This window comes from Dryas octopetala, chromosome 4, assembly GCF_963921425.1.
Source record: "Dryas octopetala chromosome 4, drDryOcto1.1, whole genome shotgun sequence".
NCBI classification, from domain to species: Eukaryota; Viridiplantae; Streptophyta; class Magnoliopsida; order Rosales; family Rosaceae; genus Dryas; species Dryas octopetala.
Genome location: NC_141369.1, coordinates 24,976,348 through 25,000,175, shown reverse-complemented (window position 1 = coordinate 25,000,175; position 23,828 = coordinate 24,976,348). Strand labels below are relative to the sequence as shown.

Here is a 23,828-nt window from a genome sequence, read left to right as displayed (position 1 = left end):
CTAAGGCATGTCATCATTAGGTAATCTTGTCTTATCCTCCTTTGCCGCTTTTATTGGCTTCCAAGCAAATTTTGACGCACTTTATAACGGTTTTTCTCTTAGGACTACCAGTTCAATTTGGGAGAATTTATTTTATATCACTCGGTGAACAAGTTACGATCATATAAAATAATATTATATAACACGTAATTTAGAATAAGTGTGACATATATCATCCCAAATCGAAATCATGACAAGCTGTTTGATATGTTTCCAAAATACAGTTTTATTTTACTTAAGATTGAGAAAGCCATGGTGTGATTACTTGATTTATAGAGTTATTTTTATTTATTTTAAGAGTTTTATGGAGAAAGAACATGCTTGTATGATATGAACTTAATCCACTCATCATTACTGAGCTTTATTTGCTTAATCTTTTAATTGTGGGTTTAGAAAATGGTATTTTATCATGTACTTTAATTAAATGTTGATTCTAATTAAAATATCGGCATTGGCATGCCAATCATAATCAATCGCGAGGCTTCTATAGACATAGCTTTCCACCATATTCATTGCATTTCAATTAATAACTGAAAGAGGAAATTACAAATTTAGTCCACTTATTTTATAGCTAATTCAATTTTGGTTCACGATCTTTTTTAAGTTCTATTTTGGTCCACTAATTGTTCTATTTGTTCAATAAAAGTTTAAATTTGTTTTCTCAAATTTGGTCCATATTTTACCTTATCAAATCTCACCCAAATTCAGCAAACATATACTTGTTTTAAAGCTATGCATCTCCTCTTTACACCCATATAAAGATCATTCAAATTAGAGTTCTAAATCTCAAGATAATTAATCTCAAAGTAGGATACCCGAAACAACTAATTTTTCCCATAAAATTTTTCAGATTTTCAAACTTCAATTCTCTTCAATTCTAATACTTCAAATTGGTTTCTATGATTAAGAAATGATGAAATATAACTTATACTTCAATTATAATTGAAGAAAACACAACCCAAAGAATTTAAAATTATAAACCCCAAAATTGAAATTTTAGACTGGACCTTTATTGAACAAGTGGAATAATTAGTAGATCAAAACATAACTTAAAAAAGATCGTTGATCAAAATTGAACTAAGTATAAAATAAATGAACCAAATCTGTAATTTCCTCTAATTGAAATGACTAATTGGTGTGCTCGAAATTTTGTAGTAGACGAAGAAAACCCCACGACCCACCAAATAAAAATCAGCCATTATTGCAGATGGTAACAGAAAAAAATTTAAAACGGCAGCAGCAAAACAAGGGGAAGTAACAATGTAGCTATATAGGGGACAATTGTGAGTGCAGCAAAGTGGTGAACATAATCTTCCAACCAGTGATAAATAATGAACTGAAGGATGTGACATGCTCATTGGTCACTCCTATATATGCTTTAAAAATCCAACTTTTTTTTTTTCTTTAATGTTTTTTGTATTATCACAACATAGGTTAAGTTTAAGAGAGTAGCTAGAATCTGTCCTCAACTGAAAAATTTAATGTTTGACATGAAATGTTAAATCAGCGTATATTCGCTTGACCAAAATTCACAGTTGGCCGGTCATGGAAGTTTTTTGTTAGAGTATTTTGTGTTGTTAGAGCATGTACATTGCTGGGCCAAAGTCAAAAAGCAAGATTTAGCCTAAAACACTAAAACAAACTCTACATTGCTGGGCCGGCAAAGCAATTCTTGCCATGGCAAGATTTTCGGCAAGATTTGGCCCAAAATCTTGCTCTTGCCTGCAGCGAAGCCAAGAAAACGTGGGGACCACAAACATATTAAAACAGCGGCTGGGAGACATGCGGACAGGTGGCGTGATGAGAGTGGGCTGAAATTAACTAGAAATTTGGAGTTGGAATAAAATCCCAAACGTCAGAAAATTAAAGAAATGAAAATTGAAGCCCTTGGAAGGTATGCCATTGTTGTACGTTAATAAACAATAGCTTCATGTGTGCACACAGCGCCATGAGGTCCATGACCACATCTCTACTATATATACATATGTCATCCCTGACCATCCCTTTTCATTAAGTAGCTAGACATATACAGAAAATTGAAGATATGATGAGTACGTTCAAAATGAGAAGTCTCACATTCATTGCTCTCATTGCCTTTTCTGTTTGGTGTTCAAGCTTATTAGAACCTTGTGATGCTGGAAAAGGCAAGCAGTACTGGGGTTTTGGTGGTCGTCGTGATCATCACCACCCTGCAGGCCGCGGAGTTTCTACTTTGATGAGAGACAGTAGTGGGAATTCTGCCATCTTTGATGTATTGGACTATGGTGCTAAAGGTGATGGACTGGCAGACGACACTAAGGTGGGTGCATGATTTAAGTTCAAAAATGAACTTCCATATTTCTACTGCTAGCTCTTTGTGTTCCACCATATTTGTTATGTTTGAAGTGCTACATTGCAATTCAATTTTTACTACTGTTGTTGAGTTTCAAATCTCATGTTGGGTATTTCAAGCTTTTTCCCCACATTCTCTTCTCCACTCATCGCTAATTGGTTTTAAATTGAATGTTCTAATATAACAAGTATTATTATCGACTAATAGTAATCTCTTGCATTGCAAGGCAGGCATTTGAAGCAGCTTGGGCAGCAGCCTGCAAAGTGAAAGCATCAACAGTAAATGTTCCATCAGGGTCTGTGTTTCTTGTCAAGCCAATCTCTTTCTCTGGCCCAAATTGTGAACCAAATATTGTATTTCAGGTGAATTTAGTCTCAAATCTTAAACCCATATCTTAATTATTGCCTTCCTGTAGTAGCAGAATTTCACTCTTCCAGTATGAGCTATATTAGAATTTTGCCGATATAGATATTGGTCACTTAAATTCTGAGGCATGCAGTTAGATGGCAAAATCATAGCTCCAACAAATTCTGAAGCATGGGGTTCAGGCCTTTTACAGTGGCTAGAATTCACAAAGCTTCAAGGGATTACAATCAGAGGTAAAGGTGTCATTGATGGACAAGGCTCAGTTTGGTGGAATGACTCATCAAACCAAACCAACAGTAAAAAAATGCCAAGCATCAGACCAGCAGTAATACTCTGATCACCATTCAGCTCCCTTGCTTTTACAACATTAGTTAATCACTATGACATTGTCACATTGGTACCTAGCTAGCTGGAATTAACTAATTCTTGTGAGTGGTGCTATATGTTTTGGTGTGCAGGCACTTAGGTTCTATGGAAGCAATGGTGTGACAGTCACTGGCATAACAATTCAAAACAGCCCTAAGTTCCACCTCACGTTTAATTCCTGCACCAATGTTCAGGTCTCTGGCTTCAGTGTTTCATCCCCTGGTAACAGCCCCAACACTGATGGAATCCACCTCCAGAACTCTCAAAATGTGGTCATTTACGGCACCACTCTTGCTTGTGGTAATAATGATTCAGAAAGAAAATTATACTATAATTTCTAATTAAACACCAATAATCTAAGTCTAACTAGGACATTAATATATAAATCGATCTGCAGGAGATGACTGCATATCAATACAAACTGGATGCTCAAATGTATACATACACAATGTGAATTGTGGACCTGGGCATGGAATCAGCATTGGAGGGCTAGGGAAGGATAACACCAAAGCCTGTGTGTCAAACATCACTGTCCGAGATGTTAAAATGCATGATACATCGACTGGTGTCAGAATAAAAACCTGGCAGGTACATAAACTTCAAATGGACCTACCCAAATGCATAGTACAATTGCAATCAATTTTTGTCCATATATATAGTGAACCAAATTAAAATATATATGGTTAATTTTGCACTGCAGGGAGGATCAGGGTCAGTCCAAAACATAATGTTCTCAAACATTCAAGTATCAGAAGTTACAACCCCAATCATGATTGACCAATTCTACTGCGACAAACGCACGTGCACAAATCAGACCTCAGCTGTGGCAGTTTCGGGTGTGAATTATGTGAATATACAAGGAACCTACACATCTAAACCTGTACATTTTGCATGCAGTGATAGCAAGCCATGTACTGGTGTGTCCCTAGATACCATACAGCTAGAATATGTAAACAAAGGGAAGCACTTGTATGACCCTTTTTGTTGGAAGGCATATGGAGAGCTCAAAACCAGCACTCTCCCTTCAATTGATTGCTTGAAGAAAGGTTCAAGCACGCAGTCTACAAGTAGTGGTGATTCTTGCTAAGCTTAGCCATAGCCTAGCTAGCCTAGGCAATTAATAATTAAATAGGGTAGACTTTGATTGATAAAAATGGCCCAATTATAGTGGAAAAAATTATCATACAATATGTTTAGTCAATTTTATAATCGTTGGATTAGTAGTGGATATGATGTAACCCGCGTCTCAAAATTTAAATTATGTTATTATATGTTAAGGGAAAGTGGTTCCGTTCCCAAGTCCCCTACTTTGGTTCTCTACATCTCTTAGCAACCTGTGCGCCATGCTCCAAAGCCAAGGCGTTAAAAGGTGGGGGACTGTAACTTTTTTCTATTTTCAGTAAAAGGGAACTATAATTTCAATTTGCTACAGTTTTCCAAACATGAATATAAGGATTTGGCTCCAACCATATGGTCCATACCTAAGTTTTGTTGGGTTGGAGTGAGTTATCTGAATTTGGCATTTGCTACTCGCTAGCCTTTTTTGTGAACCTATGTCACCATGGAGGAACAACGATGGTTGTGGTTAGGACGCCATTTCCATGTCTATATGTGTGGCTTTAATTACATGTTTTGTTTTTATCAAATGGATTATGTTTCGCACCGAAATTATCACGTGTAGATTGGATATAAGTTCAGGAACCAGAAACTGTGCCTAATTATAATGGAGCAAGCACCAGAAAATGTAAGAACTATGAATTAAGAAACAATAAATCACAATGTTTTGTATTTTATAGGGACACTTGAAAGTGTCCGCGGAAGCCTATACTAATTATGATTTTCCAAAACCAGAACCAGCAGCAACCTTCATCCTTTTGTGCGATTCGATCCTTTCAGGACTTGGTAATCCTGTCTTACCTTCATACTTCTTTTCTAAGGCCTGTCATCATTAGGCAACATTAAGAAGATTAATATAATACTAATTCAAAATGAAGGTAAGGAAAATCCATTTGAAGCTTTAAGATTATAATTTTAAGAAAATCCCCCCCCCCCCCACCTCCCCTCCTCATATAATAGCAAGATAACTATTTCTTGGTGAAATATATGGCATTATATTTTTCTAGTACATCGACTAGAAATTCATCTTAACGAGATAATTCATTTGGAGAAGACATATACAGTATTACAAAAGAAAACAAAAAGAAAGTTCTCATTTTGATTACTAAGATGAGTCAGTACCTTTGAATGGGGGAATAGCAATGGTCATTGCTCATTGCTTGTTCCCCTCCATCCAAAGATATAATTTTGGAAGAAAAAGGTAAAATTCAACAGACCTATTGTGGAATAAAAAATTTGTGTGGTAAGGTAAGGGCAATAATTTATTGGGGGAATAGAAACCATGATAAGTATTTTCATGCCTACTTACTAACCTGTAGCTGTCCAGAAATGCTTTCAAGAATACCTTCACTCATTCTATCAAAGAAGAGAATACCCTGCAGATGAAGGAGCCATATAAGAAGGGGAAAAAAGAGCAGCCGTGCACAAATTTCTAGTCATTGGGATCCTCCTCATGATATGAAATTTTAAATAACAACAAAGTTTACCATCATGAACACGCCAACAAATATTGGTATTTTATTCTCAACTCTCAGAAATGAAAGCTATATACTAGATGACTTGTGACAATTTACTTAGTTTACCCAATACTCAGGGCATGTATGCAGAGATGTCTCATCTGTCACATGTTACATTTTGTCAAGTCTCTCACCACTTTAGTACCTTAAGAATCTGTTTTAAACGATTAAATACTTCTTATCCATATTCTCGACTTTCATTTCTGTAACCATATAAGTACACTATTTAGCTGGCAAAAAGTAGTGAGCTTCCATGTTTTTCTCATGCCAAATGCACTATTTACGTGGACATCTGTAGCTTCCGGGCATTATCTCCCATACAAACTAAAGATAAACATCCTCCATTTTAGTAACTTATTAAGTTCTGGGTACCTCATAAGTGGGATATCTAGTAAGTAGTAACTAATCCTAATCAGCATAGCACAGGCCGGGATCCACAATCACAGTCTATGTAATTTATAAGCTTATCAAATGCAAGGAAATCTAGCACCCAATTTTGTTAAGTTATGCTTTCCCAAATGCACAGGGGACTAAGGGCCAGTTTGGTATTGCTGTGAGGAAAAATAGCTATAAAGTAAAACAGTTGTGAAGTAAAGTCAGTTGTATAGTAAAACAATTGAGTGTTTGGTAAACTATATTTTCAAAGGTGCTGTGAGTGCAAAAAATAGTATCAAAGTGTTTGGTAAATGTTAATGTAAAAGTGCTGAGACTGTGTATAATTACTAAAATAGATATGATGCTGAAAGTGCCTTTCACTTATTTGTTTTGTAAAAATAAAATATTTTTTTACTTGTTTTTTAAATTTGTGGCTACAAATTTTTATTAACATTAATTTTTTTAAGAACAACATTATTAAATAAGTATGCCTATTATTTTTTTAGGTATATTATAATTTTAATTGTAAAAATAAAATATCATAATTAATTATTACAATATAAAATATAACTAACAATAGACATTTTTTTAATTTAAAATAAACAAATAAAAATTATAGAAATTAATAAGGGTATTATGGGTAAAATAAAATATTCATTGTTACTGTGATTCACTGCAGCTTCCAAAAATACCTAGAAACCTACTTTATGTTTTTGTTGTGGGGAGTTGAGAATTGTGGAGAAAAATAATTTTTAATTTTTTTACCAAACACCAAAACTGCTGCAGGTGATTGAGAATTGTCATCCACAGCAGTTTTTTGATCCTCCACCGCAATCCCAAACGAGGAAATCTCCTTTGTTGTTAAGTTACGAATTATAGCTTGAATAAAAGATGAAAAAAAGAACCTGCAAATGGTCAAATTCATGCTGGAACACCCGTGCAGGAAGCCCAGACAAGTTGACTGTAAACCTCGCACCTTTGACATCCCGTGCATCTATTTTTACAGATTCCGGTCTCTGCAAGCACAAAGAGTGGAGACACATCCAAAGGTAAACTATCTATACACACAAGCAGTTTGGGCTCATTGTATAGCATGAAAATTGTATGCAGTGAACAAGACATCAAGCAACTACTACTGTTATATTAAGTATTCAATTTCTTGCACATTTTTTTAGTCATTTAGAAACCAATTGGCTATAAGCTAAAAAATTCACTTCATCAACAATAACACAACCAAAGTGGCCATTGGCCAAAGTGAAGAACAGAACCTCAACATCAGCATAAATCCCCGGAAAGGATAAGCAACCCTCTTCAAAATGCCGAGTTTTCTTGGAATATCTAGTAACTCTTGGATTTACAAGCACAATTTCATCCCCTTCGCCGCGCTCGCCAACAGGATTAAACACCATAAGCTGAACATTGATTCCTACTTGGGGTGCCGAAAGTCCTATACCATCAGTTCTGTGGAAAAACCAACCCAACAATTCCTGTAAATAGCAAGCATTTCTCATAATTTGTATTTGCAGCTAGCAAATAACAATCATGGCTACCATGACAAAGTCATAATCTCACTTGTACATTACGTCGAACATTTCGTCTACTAATTTCTTCAAATTATCGTCGAACGAATCGATTCTCTTGTTCTTTGCTCTCAGTAACGGGTCCGGATATTCAACGATTTTTAGAGGTGTCTCAAATTCAACATCAGCAGCTATGCATTCAATTTATTGCAAAATCGATTAGGATTTAGGAAAGAACTTAGCATAAAAAGAATGAGTGGTTTTGGAGTTTGGAGTTTGCATTACCAGAGGCTACTTCGCCTTCTTTAACTGAGAAGCCTTGTTTGGCCTGCGCGTGGACCGTACTCAACCGATTCATGGTGGATACTAGCCGGCTCGGACCGGTTGACGAGAACCGCCTGAGGTGGAAGATGGCGGGAAAAGTCGACCGGCGGCAGAGAGTTGGAAAGATAGCGGGGGATGAAGACAGTGGCTGGTATAGCCAAGCCGCACAAGCCATGGCCACAAAGTTGCTTAAAACGACTGCGGATAGAAATAAAATGACCGAGAAAATATGCGTTTTGTGCTTTAATGGACTTTCTGAAATTTGCAAAAGTGTCCTTGAAAATCATGTTTTAGCAGATAATGCTAGGATGAAACGACGCCGTGGGGTCGTGCGCCAGAGTAATCCGAATTTAACCGCGGTGATTAACTAACTGACCAGGGTTTAGGAGAGAGAAAACTGAAGAGAGAGAGAGAGAGAGAGTATAATTAAAAATCGCGGCTTGCTGCGTTGGCTCCTCCTCTCATTTAGATCCTTCCTAGTTCGTCCAGGTGAGCTCTCTCTCTCTCTTCTCTCTCTTCTCTCTCTTCTCTCTCTCTATTCTTTCCTCGACCGTCCTTTTGAATTCTCTTTTATTATATGCGAATTGTAGTAGATCTGCCTAATCGATCTTGATCTCTATGTAAATTGAAATCCCTTTTGGTTCTTGATGATATTCATGAAACGGATCTGATTGAATTTTTCACTGTGATATGAATGATATATATGGTTTTGATTGTAATTTTTGCTAGTTTTGATTGTTGTGTTGTGTATGATTGTGTGTGGCAGATAATTAGAAATGGGGCTGACGTTCACGAAGCTCTTCAGCAGGCTCTTTGCCAAGAAGGAGATGCGAATTCTCATGGTGGGTCTCGATGCCGCTGGTAAGACCACCATCTTGTACAAGCTCAAGCTCGGAGAAATCGTCACCACCATTCCCACCATTGGTGAGCCCCAATCCCTTTTTTTTTTCCCAATGTTTTGATTCAAATATTTAGATCATTTTGTTTCTGAGCTTTCAATTTTATATACCAAATTTTGTGACCGAAATATGTCGTTTTGATTTTCGCTTGTGAAGATTTGTGTTTTGATTCAAATATTTAGATGAGGATTGGTTTCACTTCTCTGACATCTTGTGGATCAAAGTGCCATTACTTTTCATTTTAATTACGGGAGTGGTTCTTTGTAGGATTTAATGTGGAGACAGTAGAATACAAGAATATCAGCTTCACTGTCTGGGATGTCGGGGGTCAGGACAAGGTAACCCTCTCTCTCTCTCTCTCTCTCTCTCTCTCTCTCTCTCTCTCTCTCTCTCTCTCTCTCTGTGTATGGATTTGTGTGTGAGATACAAACTTTGATTTTTTTATTGATTGTGCAACAAGATTTTAGTTATTGTGAACACACACACACACACACATACGCAAGCACATGTTGAGAAATCTGGTACTATTTTTGAAAATCTTCTTACAAGGTTGATGTAATAACAATGTATATCACTCTTCAGTCTTCATGGAATAATCAGAGATTTGGAGTTTATCTTTTGTTTGATGTGTATCCACATCATTTTATGAAGTTCTAATTATGCACAGCCAGTGACTGATCTAGTTTCTGCCAAATACAGATCCGTCCATTGTGGAGGCACTACTTCCAGAACACGCAAGGTCTTATTTTTGTGGTTGATAGCAATGACAGGGATCGAGTTGTTGAGGCAAGGGATGAGTTGCACAGGATGTTGAATGAGGTAGCTACTGATTCTCATGCCTTATATTTTTGTTCTGCTTGTTTATGCTGTGATTTATAAAGTTCCCATTGCAAGTGGAGACAGGGAGGTTGTACGCCTTCAGCCTTCTAAATTAAGTTCTATGTTATGTTGTTACTATCTTCTTCTTTTACATGAATTTGTTGACGTTGTGAAATTGTCATTTAGTTCAGTACATAATTTCCTGAAGTTGCATTTTTTCAATTCACTTGTGGTTATATTCCTTTATGCCTTAGTTGCTTCATTTGTATTAAGATAGAACTCTGATTACATTCCCTGGAGGTGATCAGAACCTTGTCTAGGATACAACACTTGCACATATTCTTTACATTTTTTGACACTAAGGTTTTGTGGTGATTTGTTTAACCTGTTTCAGGATGAACTGAGGGATGCTGTTCTGCTTGTATTTGCCAACAAACAAGATCTTCCCAATGCAATGAATGCTGCAGAAATAACTGATAAGCTTGGTCTTCATTCTCTTCGTCAACGTCACTGGTACATTATTTAGTTAATTTTCAGACTGCAAATTTTTGGTTCATATGGGAAAATTGGTTACAACCTGACTTCTTGTAAATTTGTCTCATATGGTTGAACAAATTGAATAGTGTGCCGCTCAATTGCAAAGACTGAAATTATGGGGTTATTTATTTATTATGGGTAGGTTTACTGATTAGTTTCTCATAGATAGGAGCTAGAAGGGTGGAAAACTCTGGCACCTTGAGTAGACTATAGAAGGGTCAAACTAAATAATTAGGATATTTGAAATGAGTTATTCTTGAATCCCATGTGAAGATCTTGGACATAATGATGTTATTGATGTTCTTTGTCAGGTACATCCAGAGCACTTGTGCAACCTCTGGAGAAGGCCTGTACGAGGGGTTGGACTGGCTTTCCAACAACATTGCCACCAAGGCAAGTTCACTAAAATCTAATTATTTATAAGAATACTAGTTTATGGCATTAAATTATGGAATGTTTTATGCTTCCAAATTTTTGGTTCACAAAATAACTGCAACATTCATAAACATTGGATGGCTTACATTTTTCTTACCTTGATATACATCCATATTTTCTGACAACCTTCCCATCCTTTCTCTTTACAGGCATGAGACAGTTAAGGTCAAGGAGTTGCTTGCCTTGGAGATTCTGGGGGAGGATAGTTTTCTTTTTATTTCAAAGAATGTTGTAATAGCAGAATGTTTTTGTGAGACTTTTTTCTGAATTTGTGGTTGTGTATCTGCTACTTTAGCTTATACTGTTTAGAAGTTGCTATGTTGTTACAATCATTTTGACGCATGAGCCAAAGTCATAATCATATAAATCATGTTTGCTTTATCTATCTGTGGTTGAACTAAAAATATTCTGTACGACTGAAGAGTGGCCAACGTAGAATTTTAGGTTTATGTGTGGCTGTATTCTATGGTCTCCATAGATGCCTAATCCAAACACACAAAAACCTTTAAAAAAAAAAAAAAATGATTAACAATAATCTATTGTTTGAATTTGATACCCAATTTTATTGTTTGATCAATGGTCTTGGTTAACAAGTTTAATTAACGATTTGAGAAAAATGATGGTAGGTCTAACACCTGGTTTGAATCCTAATTCCCACAATATCGGATTCATATCCTCTGGATTTTGTTTTATAAATTCCTTTGTGGGCCCAGCCCACCGCACCTTTGGATTCGAAATCGAAACCCAACATGAAGTAGTTTGTTGTCAAACCCAATTAGACTAGAACCATCAACTCAAGCCTGACAAAGTGCCAGTGGGCTAATGCAAAGACAAAATGCGGACTGGGTTCTACTTCTATTCTAAGCTTCAAGCTCACTGTATAGAAAAATTATTGTATCCGTAACAGTACGTGATACTAATATGATGTTGTCAAATTTATTTAAATTATAAAATGTATAAACTTTTGAGGGAATTGCTTAGATTAGGGTTATATGAGAGACAAGCAGGATAGATTGTTAGATATATGAAAGACTTAACATGAGAGACAACACATTAAGGATTGAATTTATTTTAATAAATTATTAATTTTTCAATCGTGTTAAATCTAACCATTAATAAATGTGTTATTCTCATGTTAAATCTCTGGTATGAATTGAACTGTTTAAATATTAACAATTTATTAATGTCATAATTTGAGAAAATTGACTCTCTTTCTTATTATGTTAACTAGAAACAGAAGTTGGTGCGTGCTCGTAACTCACTGGTCGGTCATTGGACATGATGATTTACAGTTACTTCTTTGAGTAACATACTCAATTTCTTTTACAAATATGGTGGGACTTCGGACAATTAAAAGTGCTTTTTCCCTTTCCAAAAAGAATGACTTCTTACATAAACATTTTGGGCCCATTTAAAATTTTAACTTACCATGTTTTCAATTAATTTCTTTAATTAATCACAACATTTTGACAATTATTGAAAATCAAAGAATTCATTCATTCTAATTTCTAATTAAGGTAACCCACTCTTATCTAGGAGCAGCACAAGATTTGGCCACGAAAGTGATCTCACTGGCACCATGTTATGTTTAACATTTTGATAGATCATTGACATGTCACAACACACAACTGAGTTGATTATTCGATGTGATTGCAAAAAGGATAAGCACCCATTACTCCGTAATGTGGGTTTGTCTTTTATTTTGTACTTTTTCAATGGTTGAAGACAGCTTAATATCTGATCAACCACATGACTGAGTTGTGGTTGGGATGAAGTGTTTGATTGTGAATGGTTGAGATGCATGCTAGTTTGTTAGCTGTGCTCACATGCCATGCTCTAAACCAAGGATCATGTGGCGGTGCTCAAACCACTTGCTAGCCACTAATCCCCGATCATCTTTCCTTTAAGCACTTGGTTCTGTCCCTACTTTCTCTAATTCGGAAACAATTAAACCACCTTCCTAGGTACGTGTATCCCAATGGAAATTGGACTCTAATTAATGACTACAAAATGGTTGTTGATAAATTAATAAATACGATAATTTTTCATGATAAACGTAATATTATGTGATATGTTGGTGTAATATTATAATTTAAATTATAATACATGTATAATTATTAAAATTTTTAAATTAAATTATAAACAATTAATACTTTTATAATAGATTGATAATTGTAACACCACTATATGATCATGATGTAATTAATTCACGCATTTTAAAATAGATGGATGATAAATTTATATTTTCATGATAGAGTATTAATATTATTCATTTATATTATAACAAGTAAATTGATTACACCCTAATAACACTAGTGTATTACAGTTACTCTGAATAATGTCTTCTTGGACAGTAGTGGGTTGAATATTTTTAGGTATAGGTTGATCTCATTAATTGTTAGAGAAACATGGGTTCATATGACTTTTGTACGAACTGTCACATAATAAGTACATGTATGGTTAGGTTATTGTGGAGTGGGGAAAGAACACTTTCTGATGCAGTCATATAATGGATAATACAATTTGAGTGAACCCTTATTTGGAATTTAATTTGGATTTGTTAGTTTATTCCCCTTTTTCTTTTCTTTTGTATAAATCAAGGGTCATGATTCGATACAAGCCAAATTACCAATTTGTCCTTTCATTGACTTTCTACGTAATTAATTAGCTGGCGAGGATAAAAACAAACGTAATGTACAATTGCACTAATTTGATCTCTTTTCTTTTTGGTAACATTAACCTTGATCCTTTATTATTAGTTTATAAGTTTTCGACTAATAAGGATCTAATACACATTTAATTTACTAATAACTTGTTATATGAAAGTTTTTAAACTATAAGGACAAAAAAAATGCACCAATTGATTGATATTCCAGTGCAGTACAATAGAGAAATAAATTTTAAACTGCAGTTGCACTTGCAAGTGTTACTGCACAGAGGAAAAAGCAATGCGCGTCAATTAGCGTACTTATATCCTTATATAAATATAAGATACACTTTTGAGTCTTTTTAAAATTATTAAGAATTTTTTCAATAGTTTATTAACTTTTTGTATTTATTTTTTTATGATACAAATAATATTAGGGTTTTTATTGATTTAGCACATATATGTATATATGTTTTAAGATTTAATATTCTTCTTCTTTTGGGTTTCTTTCATATATACGAGTAGGTGAAGCTAGCTAGCTAGCACTTTCGATCGGATTCTACTGAAACATGCATGGACTCGTTTTTATTATTGGTGACCAGAAAACAGAAGAATCAGATACTATTGCGGGATTGTACAGTCGGCTGCTACAGATACTAGAGATGGATGACAAGCTAGCTAGTTAGATATTTTTTTGGGAATAATTCATAGATTTTGTTTTGGATCCTAGCTAGCTAGTAATTAATATTTGTATTAATTGACCAAACACAAAGCTAGTTTAATACTCAACAACAGTGGTTCAGATCGATCATGATATATATATATATATATATGTATGTATATTATGTCATCTCTGGCTTTCTAGCTTCAAGAACTTCCAACCTGATCGAGCACATGCATGCACGCATTATATATCCATCCACACACGATCAAGTTGCACCTTATTTGCATATGAGTTGCGAAATCGATCGTTACAAGTCATTTTAATTTACAAGGACGTCTAAACCTTCTTGGATTAATTGGATTCCAACCCCTACAATTCTTATTTTAAATTTTCTAACCCATTGACTTTTTAAGTTGGTAAATTAGGCTCATATTTTAAATGCTCAACTACCTAAGATTAAAACATACTTCAAGAGTCATTATAATATAATTATTAAACATGGACGGTGGACCTGGATCTTCTGCCAGCTGGCAAACTGTACCAGGCAATGTCCCTGACTTTTAACCCCAGCCCTTCAATAATATCTAATGGATGAGATTTTGCCACGTTTCTAAACTACTTTCTTTTCATTAAAAAATTGAAAATAAGAAAAACAAAAAACCATCAGCCCAACCCATCCCACCGCACATTGCCACCCGATCTCCCTAATAAATGATACTTTTTAAATTGATTCCTGATTTTTGGAAATTCGGTTGACTTCCATGATTTTAGGTAATAATGGAACCTCCAATTAATTCAATTAATGGAGTCTCCAACTAATTTTTAAATATTTTTGCAAACGTTATTTGCTAACTGCGTTTAAAATTTATTATTATTGTCTTGAAATAACTTTCTTTTTGCAAAAAGAAAAAAAAAATTGTCATGCACGTGAGTTTTGGATATATATGTTAAACTTTTATTTTTTGTTGGAGATTTTTTTCTACATTATATAATTGCTTACGTAGGATGCATGTGTTTATATTCGCTGCTAGCTGAAACATAGAGATTACCATATACAAATTTAGTTTATTTTGCGCGCCCTAGCTATAATTGAGAGAAAAATTAAAATGTGGTCATGCATGCAAATTAACATGCAAGTACTTGTTCGGATATATAGATATATAGATATATGTACAATATACATGTACATATGATTCACACGATACATAGTTAGGTCTAAAACCTTTCTACTCGACTCTGATAATGGTGATTAAGAGCATTAATATTACTTGTCTCAGTCCCTCTATAAAAACCCCCAGCTATCCCCATTATCTCTTATATATCTTGCCTAACTCTCTCTCTCTCTCTCTCTATAGATCTCTCTAGAAATTTCTCTCTCTGTGAGAGAGAGACACACACAAAATGGATAAAAAACCGTGCAATTCATCTTCATCATCCCAGGATGCTGAAGTGAGAAAAGGGCCATGGACCATGGAAGAAGACTTGATTCTGATCAACTATATCGCAAATCATGGTGAAGGTGTATGGAACTCCCTAGCCAAAGCTGCTGGTAACCTTTTTTATCACTATCATCTGGTTAATTGAGTATATCGATCTTTAATTAGCTATAAGATATAAATTATATACATACATATATTGGAAAAAATTCAGAAGAGGGATCCTTTTTAATAATAACAAATTCTCAATGTAATTCAATGATCCGAACCGTTCACTTTTTAAATATTTATTTAAAGATCACTCTTACAAAATATTACCCAAATCATAAACTATTTAATCATCTAACTATGACAATATGAGTAAAAGAATATAGTGTTTATGATAAATAATGATATTATGATTATGATAATCATATAATTAAACGATTTCCGATTTTCCTATGATTTTTTAATTTGCATGGATGATTCATAAAAATAAACACTTAAGCTTAAGAAAATCCTAATATATATATATATAATTATTTTTCCTCTATATATGCAACAAACAAAAAGTGAATAACCCTAATTAACCATCCAATATTAATTTATGTGACTAGGTTTGAAACGTACTGGGAAGAGTTGCCGGCTGCGGTGGCTTAACTATCTGCGGCCTGACGTTAGGAGAGGAAATATTACACCTGAAGAACAACTCTTGATTATGGAACTGCATGCTAAGTGGGGAAACAGGTGATCAATAAATTAAATTTATATGATTTATTTTTTGTGTGGATTAATTCATATATATTATTTATAGCTATATATAGCTCGTATGTTTAATTATGTTATAATAACAAATTAATTAATATACTTGCAAAAAAATTATATAATTAATTAATTCATATAATAAGTTTTGCCCACTTATAATTCGTTTCGTCACCTTCTTAATAAGGATGACTAATTAGGAGGAGGGTTTTGTTTTTTTTGGCAATTAGAAGGAGGCTTTATTCTTTGTGATGATCTCTCATGCATATTTTGTATGCTAGCTCTGGGACCTGCTGGAGAGAGAGAGAGAGAGAGAGAGAGAGAGAGAGAGAGAGAGAGAGAGAAGTAATTTTGCAACGTGGGAATTTTGAGTCATTCAAGACCACAAAAATGATATTTTTTTTGGTCATAGACTACGTACGGAAAATGATTTGAGCACATGCATGGTGTATGTGTGGATCAAGCTTTTCTAAATGGCCAACAAAAATCCTGAGCAAAATCAATCTGTTTCTTCAATTTTCATTTCAGTGGACCTATACTGCTCTACACATATCTCATTCATATAGTATACGTACTACACAAAGAGGAGATCGATCGTTATCCTACCAAAAACAAAAAAAAGTTTAGATATTTTCAAGGGCAGCATCCAACCCATATATAAAACCCTTTTTCCTTCTCCATTTTCTACATATACCCATTCCTCTATGAACCCGACTTCACCATAATTTTCTCTCCCCCTCTCTCTTCATAATTCCTTCTTCTCTCCCCCCCCCCTCTCTCTCTTCAAGCATCCCCAAGCCAAACCCCAAGATCTGAATTAACTTAACAAGATGATTATTCAAGTAAAATCAAGAAAGCCCACCAATCACCATGCACTGGACTGGAGGGAGAGGGAGAGAGAGAGAAAGAGAAAGCTATGGAAAGAGAGAGAAGGAGATCGAGAGTGGGAGAGAGAAACATAGGGGAGGAGGGAACGCAGCACCGGCGGGGTGGGTGGGTGGGTTCGGGGTACGTGGGGGGCTGTTGGGTTTTGGTTTTTCCTTTCTTCTTTATTTCCAGTCATTACCAAAAGAAAAAAAAAAAAGTTTTTAAGTTGGGGGAACTTTAGTTACAGGAAAAAAATCTTGTAACTGATTTTATTTTTAGTGACAAGCTATTAAAGTGTCAGGAGTTCCTGATGCTTATAGCACTTTTAGTCAAAACTAAATCTTTAAGCCACGGTATTTTAAATCACAACATTTTTTATGACTAATACATTTAGTCACAACATCTACACGTTTAGTCAAAATTTGTGCTGTGAGTCTGTGACTAAAAATTATTTTTTGTAATGAGTTGAGCCGTTGAGGGATAGAGTTGAAAAACTTTAGGCAAAAAATTTGTGGGGTTTAGAAATCCAAAAATGAGATTTTTTTATAAATTTTCTAAACCAAAAGAATCCAAAAATTTGTCATTTGTTGTCGTTATGTAGAAAATAGTAAAATACCTTATATTACAGTTGTGAAGTGCTTTTGATGTAATGAACGTTGTGAACGCGATCCAATTAAACATGTGCTTAATTGCAATCATTTCCTGAAAAGGGAGAAAATTGTCCGCTATCGTTCATGTGATGAACTGAACATCCTTAGGTCCCTGATTCTGTGAACCACACGATCGAGACCAAAATCTCAAAAATAAAAAAGGTAATTGGGCGATAAAAGTTTCTATTTTAAGGTGAACCACTATCAATTGGTCACACGCCAAACCTCTCATTCAAGAAAGGAGAAACCCATTCGCTTTGGTTGAAGTAGACATGAACCTTATTGTTTTGGCTCCTTTAAGACAAGAGCTGGACCTCGCCCTTGTATTTTCTGGTCGTCAAAATACATGAAGATGCATAGGCACGTACAGTGCTGACAATGGCCTTTCATTTCTGCTAAATAAATCAAAAGATGCTAATCAAAGACTTAAAAGTTAAATTCCAATAAATATGAATCTTATAATTTGATCTCTAGCTAGCTATGTAACCCAATTTGCTAGCAGATGTGGCTTGATTTAATTGATCTGTAGAAGAATATCGTACCAGAAGCCTGGTATGGATAAAAAGGGGTATCATATATATAACCTTTAAGAAATTACAACACTTGAATAAGCTAGTAATTTCATTCAGAAGTTAAATTAGTGCATAACTAATACATATATAATATATATATACACCTGTTAATATTGTGGGCATGCATGCATATATTGGATCTGTTTGAAGCTCTCTGCAGATAGAAAGATCTTGATTGTTGAGTAAGCTACCCCTCCCTCAATCCTCATGAAGTATAAGTTATTGAACATATGGAACTCTGCGGATAGCTTGCTGTGATCTGTGATGCATATACGTACGTAGCTACGCAAAGTAATGTTTATTTCTAGTGATCACAATTCATCACAACGTGTACACGATGTGGTGCCCTGGCCTAGCTAGCTACATGCCTTATATAAATGAGTCCACCTTGGAGGACTGACTACTTTTATTCTCACCCATGGAACATGGCTCGGGAATTTTCACTAATATTCAATGAAAAAGGTCAAATTGCATTTTGGTCCTTGTAATTTCAATTATTTTCACTTTCATCCTATAATTTCGATTTCAACAATTTTAGTCCTATACTTTGATAATGATCACAGTCAAGTCCAAAAGGTTAACATTGTCTATTTTGAAAACAAAAATTCGACATGACATGCGCATTGATCCCGTCTATTCAAGACGGAAATGTCCAAAGGCTCATGCACACGCCAAATGCGTGTGTGCCACGTCGAATTTCTCTCTTCAAAATAAACGAGTTTAACATTTTAGACTTAATTGCGATTATTGGGAAAGTACATATATATTACCAAAATTAAAACTATGGGATGAAAGTAAAAAATGACTAAAACTACAGAGATTAAAGTGGCATTTGGGCAATTAAAAATATTGGTATGCTTTTCCATGACATGCATTCAGTTCCACAAACCACAACCATGGCCTTTCAAGGTGATTTATTTTCTTATATATATATATATATGGTTTATACATGACAATACTATTTACACTGCCAGTTTCTCATTATGCATGACAAATTGGGAGTCTGAATAGAAGCTACTTTATATATATATATATTGTGTTTATAATTAAATATATATTAATGGTTGTCCGTTATATATATTGAGATGCTACAAATCCCTATTAAGTTTTTGCAACGAGTATGGTTTATATGATTATGATAGTTATAGCTAGGATAGGAGATTTGAACACAAGACACATTCTCTTTATATATAAGAGATGTGGGACTACGTACCCAACAGGTTGTTACGATAATTATGGTTAAGTTATTTAATTTACTAGCTAACTGATATGATGCTTAATTTTCAATAAAAACTGTTCAATATTTTTTTATTCTTAAATTTAATTTCCATTTTATTTTATACCATATATTTGCCGGCACAACTTTGTGTACTTGTGGGTATATAGCTATTAGCTAGCTAGCAGTACTACAATTAATAGTGAGCTAGCCTCTTCACATAAGGTCTTTTTGACTAAAAATAATAATAAATTAATAAATTAGAGAGATGAAAAGAGAAAAAGAGACATATGAGAGAGAGAGAGAGAGAGAGAGAGAGAGAGAGAGAGAGAGAGAGAGAGAGGTAGAGTAAAACATAAATTGAAGTTAGTCAGAGTGAATTAATTATTTATAGTTTTAATTAAATGACTCTTTATTGTTTTAAGTTTTTTTTCTTTTTAATGGTTTTGTTTAACAAATAGTATTTCAGGTAAACTCAATATAAGTAAAGTTTGTAACACTACAACTCTTTTTTTACTAGCTTTACAATACAATAGATTAATTAATACTAATTTGTCCAATCTATTAATGGCCGGATCAGGTGGTCGAAAATCGCAAAGCATCTGCCAGGACGGACCGATAATGAAATCAAGAACTACTGGAGGACTAGAATTCAGAAGCACATTAAGCAAGGCGATAACATTAATATTAATATTAATAGTAGTGGACATGGACAAAGCTCATCAGAGCTTGAGGTGGCTGATGGGGCAAGCACAAGTACTACTCATGTATCCAACTCCAGCACTTTGGATCCTGCAATGGAAACCTACTCATCATCCTCTGCACCAATCACATACCAAGCAATCATGGATCCTAATTTTCCAACTCATCCTCCTTTACCTCCTGATCAACCAAATGACACCGCCTATTGGAGCATGGAGGACCTCTGGTCTATGCAACTACTAAATGGAGATGAGTAAACCTACAACCCAATTCCGATTCTAATTAATTCCATATAAACACACATATATATAATGGTTCAAATCTATTTTTTGGATCATTAATAAATTATTAGGTTTGTCTATACTGGAGCTTAATTAGTAGATTACATATATATATCTATTTTGCTTATATATATATTTGGCTTTAATTAATATACTTAATATAGTTAATTTGTAATAGGATCGATCGTAATTAAACCTTGGATTTGCATCCATTATATAGTAAATGAGAGTATCTGGCATGTATATGTATTAATTGTATATTATTCGATCTCATATCATATATATGGTGGATGTACAGTAATTAACAAGGCCAACAAATTAATTTAATTAAATCCCTCTCCTTTTCTCTTGGAATTAATTATGATTATGATTGCGATCTTTGATTCTTTGATATTCTAGAAAACGACATATACTGTTGTTTGTATTAGCCTATAATTAGCTGGCGGGCTTAATATCTGCAAAAGAAAATCTAGCCAATATGTTTGCCTAACGTGATGTGTCGGTGTCGGTTTGCTTATAAATAGAAATAGACTCGAAGCTTTTATAGAGTACAAAAATAGAATTGTACTTGAGAAATGAGATAGAGATGACGTGTAAAGCACAAGAAAAAACACACATGCACAAAAGCATATATTAATAGATATTTGTTAGAGTCATAAAGAGCTGGCATTTAGTGTGGACCACCCGAAAAAATGCACATGCACAAAAGCACAGATATATTATATTTTTGTTTTTTTGTATTTAGGCATTATTTGTTAAGAAATTGGGTTGGCAACTTGGCATGGCTTTTATTTAGGATGAGCTGCGCAGCCTGCGCATGAAATTTCACACATGCACGTACGAAGAAGAAGCTTGAAAAAAAGAATCGAAGAGATATTCCAAACCCTGCAACCGAACGAAACCACTAGGAAACAGACACGTAGTGAGACAACGTAGCTATTATTGTTTGATTCGATCTGGGGTTTTCCAAAGTTGTGCATGCAAAACTGAACTCCGACTTGATTCGTGAGCCTAACTTCCAACCTCTGCGAGCAAATTTCCACGTGCTCCTTATTAATTGCCACATGGCAAAACTCATTACGCTACATATGTATATAGGATTTATATCCACTATGGTGCTCACAACCACCTTTTTGTAGTAAGCAAATATGAACGTGGGAATCATCATTATTGATATTAAATTACGCACATAATGTTAATTTTACATGATATTAAAACTTACATGAATGTACGTTCTTCTATCAATCTATTTCTTCAAGAGACGATATTAATTTGATATATATTATTAATCCATATGGAGGTTTGAACAATATATATAGCAGAGTTTAAAAGAAAAACACAAGAATAGGACGTCCTCGATGACATAGGACGAGCATTTACAACCAACAATAAAGTTTAGCAATCCAAGCCTTATTCAAAGAAAGGGGTGATAGAGAAGCGGAAGGCCCATTTCTTAGGACTTTGCACTGCCATATATGGGAAAAGGAATCAGCTGCATCTCTCAGCCACTCGTTCTTTCAGTCACATGTTTTATGTGCAGAATTGAATTGCAAAGCACTGCCATGTGAAAGATAAGGAAAATTCACATGATGGGTCGGCCATGAATGCGATGAAATATATTAACATGGGATATGATCGATCGAGAGAGCTAGCTTGCTGACAGCAAAAATTAAACAACCCTAGCCCATTAATTAATACAAGCCATCTTGTTTTAATGGGCCTGATCTCTTGGGCTCACTGATCTTTACTGACCCAAATAATATTTTCAATACAAATTAGTGTATTAAACATGCTTAGGAAGCCCCCCATATACTTTCCAATGGTGTATTATTCGGATATTGATGAGTGTTTATCAAACCCGGCCCAAATATATACATATGGCATAGATGACATGCATAGATGGCATGCTTTATGTGATTCCATGGCCACTTGTGGACATGTGGAAAAATCTGGATCGGATGATGACAAATCATAACAATGATGACAATGAAAGTAAGTATCAACGAGGAAACTCATTCAATACGTAAATGAATATATGCAATAGGGATGTTTTTCCCATCCAGGTTACTTTTCGTCTTATGCATGTATTCTGGGTGCATGTGCAATAACAAAGGCATCTTATAGCTTAATTTGTAAAATTAAAAAAATTTGAATATGAAATTGGGATAAATAAAAGTTTTGGTATAAAATTGAGACAAATAAAGTTTTAGTATGAGATTGAGACAGATAATAGTTTGGATACCTACTTGAAATAATGGTTAAAATTCATATATTAAAATTTGAAAAACTCAATCATCAACTTAGATTATTGATTTAGCAAATTTATGTTCGAAGGTCTGATCAAGATCATGGATGGTCTACGCAACACAATATAATATTAGATATACATATATATAGTAATTAAAAGAAAATAACGCCATAACAAAATTGTTCTCATTAAGAATACTGGATTAAATATATATTGTCTAACATTATGTAAATTAAGAGGCATATGTTTTTGTATCAAGATCTTTTGATTTAAAATCTCACACAAATACCCTATGAGAGTATGAGGTGGAGTAAAATACTAAAATTGACAGCCAGGTCCCATTAAGAGAGAGTTGATTTGTCAACTTCACGAAGGAAATGAATCAATGATTTTGTCTTGGATGGAGGCTTGGAGGCGCTGAAAATGGCATAGGGTTAGTTGGGCGAGTGATCAAAATGAACAGAAATTCTAACAAAACTGATAGAAATGATCAAGGTGAGAATCTGTCTGTAAAATTTAAAAATTGAGTTCGAGAACCAAAATGAGAATCGGAAAATATTAAACCTAACTTTTATCAATTTTACATAATTATTGAAAGAATAATCACTTTGATCAAAGTCTATTTGACACCAAATACCGAAAAAAGAAAAAAGAAAAAATGCGTTTAGTCATCCCAAGTGGGCTCGTGTCTTTCTTAAAAGTCCCCTTAGATTTGGTGCTTGATTTCAATGGCCCACCTGTGATACAACTGGGCTGGGCTTTGGTATAACACTTGAGTACTTTTATCCTGGATTCATTTTCCGTTCCTAGTTTGGGCATTACAAAATGGACATGATATAGGGCCCAACACTCGACTACGATAAGACTCCTTGTAATGAAGTTACAAAATGAAAAAGTTTTCTATATATCTTGGATATTGTCATGACGCAAGAACCAAAAATATTGGAGGATGATGAGAGGATAAGTTGATGAACATAACGTGTGGTAGAGACACGAGGCTAATCCTGTAATCCATGATTCAGTTACACGAATCATCCACTAGCTCTGAGCCTCTGATATAATAATCAAATCAAATCCAATCCAATCCAATCCTCCGCATTCCTCCAACTTTATCATCCTTCCATCATCGTTGTCACAATTCCCAGTAAACAAACAATTG

General features: G+C 34.5%; 4 protein-coding genes across 4 annotated transcripts; 3 read left to right on the top strand and 1 right to left on the bottom strand.

The window, feature by feature from the left end:
* Positions 1-2,083: 2,083 nt before the first annotated feature.
* LOC147288749 (polygalacturonase At1g48100-like) lies at positions 2,084-4,190 on the top strand. Its single transcript, XM_086241625.1, has 6 exons — positions 2,084-2,338; positions 2,602-2,733; positions 2,871-3,062; positions 3,196-3,403; positions 3,501-3,691; positions 3,804-4,190. The coding sequence occupies exons 1-6, from the start codon at positions 2,084-2,086 to the stop codon at positions 4,188-4,190; spliced, it is 1,365 nt and encodes a 454-aa protein (XP_086097751.1).
* Positions 4,191-4,841: 651 nt separating this feature from the next.
* PDF1B (peptide deformylase 1B) lies at positions 4,842-8,183 on the bottom strand. Its single transcript, XM_086241502.1, has 6 exons — positions 7,917-8,183; positions 7,684-7,822; positions 7,380-7,572; positions 7,017-7,127; positions 5,533-5,595; positions 4,842-5,042 (listed from the first exon to the last, which is right to left on the bottom strand). Exons 1-6 carry the CDS (start codon positions 8,128-8,130, stop codon positions 4,935-4,937), a joined length of 828 nt encoding a protein of 275 aa, XP_086097628.1. The 5' UTR covers positions 8,131-8,183; the 3' UTR covers positions 4,842-4,934.
* Positions 8,184-8,353: 170 nt separating this feature from the next.
* On the top strand, positions 8,354-11,026 carry ARFA1B (ADP-ribosylation factor A1B). The gene is made up of 7 exons (XM_086241993.1): positions 8,354-8,444; positions 8,722-8,879; positions 9,122-9,192; positions 9,554-9,673; positions 10,068-10,186; positions 10,522-10,603; positions 10,795-11,026. Exons 2-7 carry the CDS (start codon positions 8,732-8,734, stop codon positions 10,798-10,800), a joined length of 546 nt encoding a protein of 181 aa, XP_086098119.1. The 5' UTR covers positions 8,354-8,444; positions 8,722-8,731; the 3' UTR covers positions 10,801-11,026.
* A 4,331-nt stretch (positions 11,027-15,357) lies between these two features.
* Positions 15,358-20,397, top strand: MYB21 (myb domain protein 21). Its single transcript, XM_086241041.1, has 3 exons — positions 15,358-15,505; positions 15,989-16,118; positions 20,019-20,397. Exons 1-3 carry the CDS (start codon positions 15,358-15,360, stop codon positions 20,395-20,397), a joined length of 657 nt encoding a protein of 218 aa, XP_086097167.1.
* Positions 20,398-23,828: the final 3,431 nt, after the last annotated feature.